This window comes from Lolium perenne, chromosome 7, assembly GCF_019359855.2.
Source record: "Lolium perenne isolate Kyuss_39 chromosome 7, Kyuss_2.0, whole genome shotgun sequence".
In the NCBI taxonomy this organism is placed as follows: Eukaryota; Viridiplantae; Streptophyta; class Magnoliopsida; order Poales; family Poaceae; genus Lolium; species Lolium perenne.
Genome location: NC_067250.2, coordinates 60,449,490 through 60,459,232, shown reverse-complemented (window position 1 = coordinate 60,459,232; position 9,743 = coordinate 60,449,490). Strand labels below are relative to the sequence as shown.

The following is a 9,743-nucleotide window of genomic DNA, read 5'->3' as shown; positions in this document are numbered from 1 at the left end:
ACTAACTGGTTGTGTTGCAGCAATCAGTAGGTTTGTTAGCCGTCTTGGCGAGAAGGCACTACCTCTGTACAAGCTGCTGAAGAAAACAGACAAATTTGTCTGGGATGACGCAGCCGATGCAGCTCTTCGAGGGTTGAAGGAAATACTTACCTCCCCTCCTATCTTGGCAGCTCCAGTAGAGTCAGAGCCAATGCTCCTTTATCTGGCAGCTACCAACAAAGTCATCAGCCTCGTCATCGTGGTGGAGCGAAAGGAAGAAGGTCATGAATATGACGTCCAAAGACCTGTCTACTACATTAGCGAGGTGCTGACGGAGTCAAAACAGAGATATCCTCACTTTCAGAAGCTAGCTTATGGCGTGTTCCTAGGTAGCCGGAAGCTGAGGCATTATTTCCAAGAGCATCCACTAACAGTTGTGAGCAAGGCTCCGCTGTCAACAATTCTCAACAACGCTGACGCAACAGGACGTACGGCTAAATGGGGCATCGAATTATCCGCCTTCGACATCGCTTACAAGCCAAGGACTGCGGTAAAATCCCAGGTTCTGGCAGATTTCGTTGCAGATTGGACAGAAGCTCCGGATGCAAGTCTGGAGCCGGAACCAGAAACATGGGTCATGCACTTCGACGGATCGAAGCAGCATCAAGGCTCAGGAGCCGGAGTCACCCTGAAATCCCCTACCGGAGAAGAACTGCAGTATGTTCTGCAGATCCACTTCGAAGCTACCAACAACATGGCGGAATATGAGGCTCTACTACACGGTCTGCGCATCGCTAAGGAAATTGGGATCAAGCACATCATATGCTGTGGAGATTCCAACCTGGTGGCACAACAAGTAGCCGGAACCTGGAACGCCAGAAATTCCGTCATGGCGGCCTACAGAGACGAAGTTGACGAGATCGCCAAGAGCTTCCTCGGATACGAAGTCAAGTACGTCAGAAGAGACGATAACACAGCGGCAGACATGCTATCCAAGCTCGGATCCGGCAGGAAACAAATTCCGCCTGGCATTTTCCTGGAGCATCTCCGGATACCCTCCGTTAAGGGCGCTAACCCGGAAAACCCAGAGGTGGCAGTGTCTTCGGCTAGGGAAGTGATGGCTATCATTCCGGCTTGGACACAGCCTTTCCTGGACTACTTCATCGATCAGAAGCTGCCAGAGGACGAGGTCCTCGCACGACAGATCGTCAGACGAGCAAGAACCTACACAATAGTTGATGGACAGCTCTACAAACGAAGTGCAGCAGGGGTATTTCTTAAATGCGTCTCTAATCAAGATGGCATTGAAATCCTCAGAGAGATCCACGCAGTGGATTGCGGGCATCATGCCGCTCCCAGATCACTCGTTGCAAAAGCTTTTCGGCTAGGTTTCTATTGGCTTACAGCTAAAGAAGACGCTGATAAAATAGTCAAGACCTGTCGAGGTTGTCAGTATTACGCTACTCAACCAAACGCTCCAGCCCAAGAGCTGAAGACCATACCTATCACCTGGCCATTTGCGGTCTGGGGGCTCGATATGGTTGGTAAGTTAAAAAGATCATCTCCTGGCGGTTTTGAGTACCTCCTGGTCGCTGTTGACAAGTTCAGCAAATGGATCGAGGCTAAGCCAGTGAGAAAAGCCGACGGTGCTACGGCACTAAAATTCGTTTGCAGCCTCGTGATGAGATTCGGCATCCCACACAGCATAATCACAGATAACGGCACAAACTTCGCTCAAGGAGAGTTAAGGGATTATTGTGACACAATGGGGATCCGACTGGACCTTGCATCTGTGGCTCATCCACAATCTAACGGTCAGGTTGAAAGGGCTAACGGCCTAATATTATCAGGAATTAAGCCGCGCCTTGAAGAACCGCTGCGACGAGCAGCCGGAGCTTGGGCTGACGAGTTGGAAGCTGTTCTGTGGAGTTTACGAACTACCCCTAACAGATCAATAGGGTTTACCCCTTTTTTCTTGGTATACGGATCCGAAGCCGTGCTTCCCTCCGACATCATCCACGATTCACCGCGAGTTTCCGCCTACAATGAAGAAACAGCTGACGAGGCCAGACAGCTATCTGTGGACCTGATCGAGGAAGCTCGGAACTTCGCAGACCAGAGATCCGCCATCTACCAGCAAAAGCTCCGACGTTATCACAGTCGTCGAGTTCGGAAACGCTCCTTCATGGCAGGAGACCTGGTCCTCCGCCTTCGACAGGTGAAAGACCATAAGCTGCAATCTCCATGGGAAGGACCCTTCGTCGTTAGCAAAGTGCTTCATAACGGGTCGTACTACCTTGTTGATTTCCGCGAGCTAAGGGATAGACCTGCTAACTGGCACCGGAAACGCAAGCGTGAGGATCCGGATGACATCTACGATGAAACAGATCGCCCCTGGAATATCGCACAGCTACGTCCTTTCTACACTTAGCATATATTTTCCGAGTTATAAACTCTGTAATAGTTATACATGATCAATGAAATAAAGCTTCTGGTTCACTCTTTGAGTCTTTTACCTCCTTTACTTGTTCATTTTAGATCGTGTATGTTTTTTCCGACTAAAACCGCAGAGCTGGATATTTCCGCCTAGGCGTGTATGAAAGTTGTGATTTTCAAAATCGTCCTTTAGGACGTAAGCTTAAGTTTTCTGATTAAGTTGTTATCTGTTGCGAACTCGTGGATTCCTAGTAGCGATTTCCGGCACCTATGCCTGGGGGCTTGTTTCCGCGGTTATGGACGGACTGCCATTGGGCTTCGTCGCCGCTGGCGAGCGTTTCCGGCTAAGGTTTTCCGGCTCGTGGAAGGTCAAGCGGGCAAGCCGGAAAACAATGAAGTCAGCACTTGCTTTCCGACATAAAACGAAACATGCACATAATATTTAACGGATAGCAGTATAAGTGTTTCCGCCCCATGCATAATCGTTTCGTTCCTAGCTACTTAAGAATTTAAAGTCTTATTACAAACCCTCGCTGGGGCCAAAATGATGCATTGTTTTTCCCGCAGGAATAAAAGTTTTCACTCCCCCTTAGCCGGAGAAGTCTTGCCCTCTGGATCCTGTTCCTTGGCGCCTTCGGCCGGAGAAGACACGTCTTCTTCACTTTCTTTTTCTTCAGAGGCAGCAGTGCTGGTCTTGGGTTCCTCTTGGGGAGCATCCTTGGAGCTGGTCCAGGTAAACTGGGCTCCGGATTCCGCAGGTCGCGCCTTGGCGTCGAGTTCCTTCTGAAGTTCCGCTTCTAAGGGCTCGTCAGCAGCGAGGACGACCTTGTCGTAGAATTCCTCGTGCCGGATCCTGCGCGCGATACGGGTGTCGTAGCCGCTCACTGCATCCAGCAGCGCGCCGACATCCGCATCCGGAGGAACGCCCGTGGTCACTTCATCAAGATCAAGACCCGGAGTATGTGCTAGGCACATGGTCAAGGCCATTGCAGCTGCGCCTCGGGCTGAAGATGCTTGCAGATCCGTCACCAGCTCCGGCAAAACATCCATCTTACCAATAAGCTTGCGCACGTCGCAAGTGCGGCTCCTCTTGATGTTCAAGTTATAGCATATCTTGCGGGAGGCGGAGATGAGATCCTTGCAGTCATCGCCCGCGAGTTGCAGAAGGTCGTCCCGTGGGAACAAATTCCGGCGCTGTTCCGGGTACCCAAGCGGCTCTGCATACAAAGATAATCAGGATGTAAGCACGCAATTTGAGCGCAAAGTAAAAAACAATCGGAGCAAATATCTTGACAAGGTTCCGATATCATACCCAAGATGTTCTCATTGAGCAAGTCCCAGTGCTGCTCCGCCGTCTCCATAAATTTCCGGAGTCCATTGAGCTCTTTTTGCTGCCTCCTGATGGTCTCGCTGTCAGCATTCTTTTTCAGTTCCAGCTCGCCCTTCTCCCTGATATGCTCGGAGTTTTTCTCCGCCAGTTGCTTTTCGGCCTGCTCCCTCTTAAGTTCCGCTTCCTTTAGCTTCGTCTCCAACTCTTGGTACGAGGAGCGCAGGTTCTCAAGTTCAGTCGAAGCTGTTGCAAGGGAGGAGGATGCGCCTATAATAACATAAGTTAACAGCAAATTTGAAGTCGGAATTTGGTTAATGACGAAGAAGGCGGAAACCAACCTTGGGCGTCCGCCAGTTGTTTAGCCAGTTCCGCATTCTCATCCTTCAGGGTCCGGATATTTTCCGCCTGACTCAGAGTAACGCGGCGCTGCAGGGCAATGTTCTTGTGCAGCTCGTAGTGCAGCGCCTGCTGTTCCTGTAAAGTTTAAACAGTGCAGGAGTAAAAATTCCGCCTGTAGCAGTGGTTTCTTTAAAAGCATCATTGCCGGAACTTTTCCGCCATAATGCTTGGGGGCTACTGGTCCATTCTAAAAAACTTTCCCGGAAGTAATTTTTCTCTAAGCATTTAAGCGCTAACTACTTTTTGAGTTTCCGCCTACATGCTTGGGGGCTACTGGGGAGTACCTTTTGCTTGCAGATAAGTTGATCGCAGAACTGGCCAATGTTTTTCTTGAAGTCCTGGATTTCCGATGTCCTGGAATCCGGCTTCCCCCAGGCGTTGTTCAGCATGGCGTTGAGCAGGTCTTGTTCAAGCTCCCACTTCTCCGCCTCAGTCAGCTTGTTAAAAAACTTGGTGGCATACGCCTTGGGGGTGGAAGTGGTGTCAGCCGGATCTCCGAAGTTCTTCGGAAAAACGACCATGTCGCCAGCGCCCTCTCCAGCCTTCTCGGAAGTGACTTCCGCCTCTCCTTGGCCTTGTGTTTCCGCTTCTTCTTGGGCAGGGCCTTTGGCCTTGGGATCTTCTTCCTCCGCATGCCCGCTGCTAACCGGAATTATTTCCGGTGGAGTGTTTGCGGCAGGCGGGGGAGATGGGTCAGCCTGAGGAGGCGACGGTTGAGGAGTTGGGTGGGAAGCGCTTGGTGGAACTGGAGTAGAGGGACCAACAGCCGGAGATTTCTTCATGTACTTCGTGATGGGCTCCTGGCTGGTGGTCCGCGTGGCAGCGGTTTTCGGATTCCTGCAAACAAGTGAAAGGGTTTAGACAAGAGATAATTTCGCTAAGTTAAAGTCGCATCATGTTCGGAAACGTACGGGGCGCCGGGGATGATGGGGCGTGTGCCCTGGCCAGCCGTCGAGAGCATCCTTAGACGCGCACGCTCCGCTTTCCTTGAGTCAAGCGGAGGTGGTTTCGTCGTCTTCGGCTTCTTGGCGGAGGCCTCGCCGCTAGCTCCGGCTTCAGAGCCGGAAGCTTTGGCGCGGGGACGCTTTGTAGGTCGAGGGGCCGCCTTGCGGGGTGCCTGGTCCTCTTCCTCCTCGTCGTCTTCCGGAGCCTCCTCCGCCGTGTCGCCGGTGACGGGGACGCGAATGATGGTGCGGAAGTTTTCCTCCGCCAAAGTGTTGAGCTGGAAGGAAAATGAACAAAAGTTAGAGTTAAACATCAAAAAACTTGTGAAGTTTGAAGCAACGGAAAGAACAAAGCTTACCGGAGGACACTGATCGTTCGTGTACATATCTTTGAAAAGTTCCGGGACCTGTTGGCCCCTCGGAATCTTCACCAGCGTCTTGATCCTTCTCTTCAGAGAATCAGCCGGAAGATCATGGCGGGTAACCCGGAGAAGATCGTCCGCCCCGGTATAAGCGCACATCAGGCGCGCGTTGTAGCGAAGAGGCTGGATTCTCCGGGAGAACCAGCTAAGCGTGAGCTGGGCTCCGGTCAGTCCGTCGTGGACTAGCCAGGAGATTCTCCGCGCAGCTTTCTCCAAGGTTGGGGTCAAGGCAAGTGGAGGCACGAAGCTCCAGCTTGCAAGTTCTTCTGGAGGTTCGTTGACGAATTGGGGGAGGCCTTCGTGGACACCCGGAACGGAAACATTCTTCTCGTAGAACCATCCGGCATTCCAGTACCGGACGGATTCGTGTGAATCATGGGGAGGATACATGCGGTTAGGGCGGAGCATGAACGTCATGCTTCCGCAGTTCACCATTGCTTTGTCCCGTGTTTCTTTCTTCACTCGGAAGAAGAATTGCCACAACTTGACATCTGGCCGGATCCCAAGATGTCCTTCGCAGAGAGTCACGAAGTTGGACAAGAGAAGGTATGAATTTGGGCAAATGTTGTGGGGCTGGAGCCCGTAAGTGTTGAGGATGGAGAGGAAAAATTCCGAACAAGGGAGTGAAAGTCCGCGTTCCACCCAAGCCTTGGTCATGACAACTTCTCCGGCTTCTGGCTTGGGGACGTCGGAGTCACGAGTGAAACTTCAGTGTGTGGAGATCATGCCCTCGTTCTGGAGCTCTCTAAGCTCCACGTCGGTGGTTGCGCAAGGCCACCATTGACCCCGTTCTCCTTCGCGGATCCGGGCCTTGGACGCCCTCTTGTTTTCCGCCTCCTGCACCTTTGCTGCCATCCGAGCTTGTCCCTCGAGTTCTTCTTGGAGCTCTTGGAGGGTAGGGATCCGGCTTGGAGCGGTGCTGGAAGATGCGGAAAAAGGTTGAGCTAGTCTGATGTCGGAAACATACGGTGGCAAGAATGATATGGGATCCGGGCATATGGGTTCTATTTGGTTGGGATCCGGGCCACTCGAAGAGCTACCAGTGCAAAGTGACGATTCGAGTGGCATGCTTCCGGCTGCACCCATACAAAGTGTTTGAGTACCCGGATCACTAAGCCTATCTTCTACACTAGGTTGTCTTCTACAAGTCCGGCGTACTTACCGCTAATGGCGCGGTGGCTCGACGGAGCTCCGGCGGAGATGAGGTCACCGAACCTGAAGGAAATCGACCCGCGTGACCACGAATCGGCGGCGGAGCGAGTTTCCCGTTCAAACATGAGAATCTTGGTGCGAGGGGAGCCTTGGTTCGGCGGCGCGCGAAGTTCACCGGGGCGAAGCTCGCCGGAATCAAGATCTGGCGGGCGGCGCGGCGCGAGGAGGAAGACGATGTGGTGAGAGGGGGTGAAAGAATGAATTTTTACCGGGCCGCGGGGTATTTATAGGCCGCGCTCGGAGATTCGGGATCCGGATCCAATGGTGGAAACTGAACGGTCGCGCCGTTGGATGGATGACACGTGTTTAGGTCAACTGCGGTAAAACGACGTGGAGGTAACTTAACCGTGCACTCCCGAAAATTCCGGCTGAAGATTTGCATCTGCGAAAATTTAGCGCGGGAAATGAGGAAGTTGTGCGCGGGGAATGTGGAACTTCCGTTGTTAAGTATGATCTAAAGGTGAAGGATTTCCGAAACCGTTTGAGTCTTTTAAGATTCCGGGTAACTTTGTGAAGATAAGATTGGCTCTCGTTAGAGCAGGGAGTAACCCGGAAATGTTCTTTAGAACGTCGATGGATGAAGTCCCGCGGGATGGGAGCATTTTCCGGCTATAAGTTGGAAAGAGAAGAAAATGCAAAGTTGGAGCTCTTCAAGTTTCTCCGCGTTACCAACGTTTGCCGGAGATCATGATGGACCAGCAAGGCGGAAACTGTAGGCGAAACTCGGAGAACTCTGGGGGCTACTGTTGTGGGTATACTTCATGGGTGTACCATCGACAGTGCCAAGATCCGGCAAGCCCGGGTGGCCCACAGACGGTGATGAGGCATGTGGCCCATCGGGCGGCCCAGTTGCTGTTGATCATAAAGGAGGAAGTCCAGCCCAGGATCAGCAAGCCGGATCCGTACCGACCTTAGGAGTAACCCGGATCTGTGGAGGCCCATGAGGAACCCGGATCCAGTACGACGTGCATGGAAGGCGGATCCGTGACGTGCACGGCAAGATATTGTACCGTGGCTAGGCTATCTGTAATCCGGTTAGGACTCTCCATGTAAACCCTAGATCCGTGCGCCTTTATAAGCCGGATCCCGGGAGCCCTAGGGGCAGAACGACAACTCATTGTAACAACGCGAAAGCGCCCAGATAATTCCAGACAAGCAGCAGTAGGCCCTGTCATCGTGCAGGTGTTCCGAAGCTGGGTAACTCGCGTACCACCGTCCCGAGAGCACTCCGCCCTATGGCCCCTACTTCTTCTCCCCCTCGTGAGGATCCCTCCTCCGGGGTACCGTCGATTAGGCAACGACAGGCCTCGCGGCCACGCACGGTGATCGTAAGCCGATCCTAAACAAGGCCTAAAAACCAACACAAGGTTGATCCCCGGAACATCCTGTTTAGGGCCAGCGAACGACACCCTACGTGCCGCTGGATCCTCCACCCCTTTGTAAGGCCTAACTATTGCAGATATTAAACTAATCCTTGCAGAACAAGGAGCAATCGTAACGGATCAGATCTACTAAACAATGATCAAGCGGGGTGCCGCCCCCACACCTAAGATAGGTGTGAGGGCGGCTAGACATGCAAGGGTTGCACTACGATAGCATGTTACGCGAAGAACTATGCTAACCCTAACACATCTATGATAACTACGCTGCTCGCCATCAACAAGGCTTCAGTACGAGCAACGCATGAACAACGTGGAGCTTGTGCTGCCTAGATCGCAAGATGCGATCTAGGCAGCATGTTGCTTACCGATAGAAACCCTCGAGACGAAGGAGTTGGCGATGCGCCGAGATTGATTTGTTGGTTGAACGTTGGTTGTTGTTTATTCCATAAACCCTAGATACATATTTATAGTCCAGGGGACTTTCTAACTTAGACGTGCACCTAACCGTGCACGAGTAAAATTCCAACTAACCGACACGTATCCTAATATGTTACAGATACAAAGGCAGACTAGCCCAAACTCAGCATAACAGGCCGATTCACGTAATTCTTCCATGTATATTCTTCAATTTCATCCTGATCGCGGCCCACCTCTGGCTCGGTCAAATTCTGGTGATAACACATGCCCCCCTGGTTTTGGAATTGGTAATTCCAAAATCACTCTGCTTTCCCTTCGTCGGGTCATGTCGTGGCAGAACCGTTGCAGTATCCGTCATCATGATGCCTTGCCTTCTCAACTTCTCCGCGTGACCTGGCAGTTTTTTTTTGTCTTTTAGGCACCACTTCCTCGGAAACTGCTGTGGCATTGAATTTCCACTATATCCCCTTTTATTTAACCGCTCCGCACAGTTTATTTTCGCATCTTCTTCGCATTAGCACTCCAAAAGCCCTCCTGTGCCACCATGTCCTCTTCCTCCTCTGCCTCATCGGATCTTTCCACCCAGTCCTCTTCCTCCCGCGAGCCGACGCCGGAACCGAATCCGGCGGAGGTCCACGCAGCCAACATCCGCCGCGCCATTGAGGCTGGGGAGGAGTCTAGCCATGACTTCTCCATCTGGTCAGAGGACGACAAGTCCCTGACCGACGGGGAGAGCGACCTCCGCTTCTTTGCCAGCGGGGAAACGGAGGAGGAGAGCGACGACGACCGCTTCTCCTGCGACTTCACCTCTCCCGAGGAGGTGGAGGAGGAAGAAGAGGAGGAGGAGGAGGACGACACCTCCTCCGACGAGCCGCCGGCCAAGCGGTTCTGCCCCTGGCCGGGGAACCTCAGCGACTTCGACAGCGACGACGGCGACGCTGATGAAGAAGACGAGGACAATGAGGGCCCGGTCGGCGGCCACTGGAGCGACGACGAGCCCGCCGGGAGCAGCGCCGACAGCGGCGACGACGGCGACGACGAGGGCAGCGACGGCCCGTAGATAGGACCTCTAGTATAGGACCAGTAGTAGTAGATGGGGCAATGTATCCCCTAGTACTTCCTTTTGAGAGCAATCAGCTTTTTATGTAAGAAATCTATCAATGAAGAACTTTCCCCAATTTGATCTTGCCGATTTCCTTTGAGTTTAATTTAGCCGATTTCT

General features: G+C 52.6%; 1 protein-coding gene across 1 annotated transcript; it reads right to left on the bottom strand.

Moving 5' to 3' along the window:
* Window positions 1–2,896: 2,896 nt before the first annotated feature.
* Window positions 2,897–5,937, bottom strand: LOC127313162 (uncharacterized). Its single transcript, XM_051343710.2, has 4 exons — window positions 5,448–5,937; window positions 5,084–5,366; window positions 3,728–4,012; window positions 2,897–3,632 (listed from the first exon to the last, which is right to left on the bottom strand). Exons 1-4 carry the CDS (start codon window positions 5,925–5,927, stop codon window positions 2,995–2,997), a joined length of 1,686 nt encoding a protein of 561 aa, XP_051199670.2. The 5' UTR covers window positions 5,928–5,937; the 3' UTR covers window positions 2,897–2,994.
* Window positions 5,938–9,743: the final 3,806 nt, after the last annotated feature.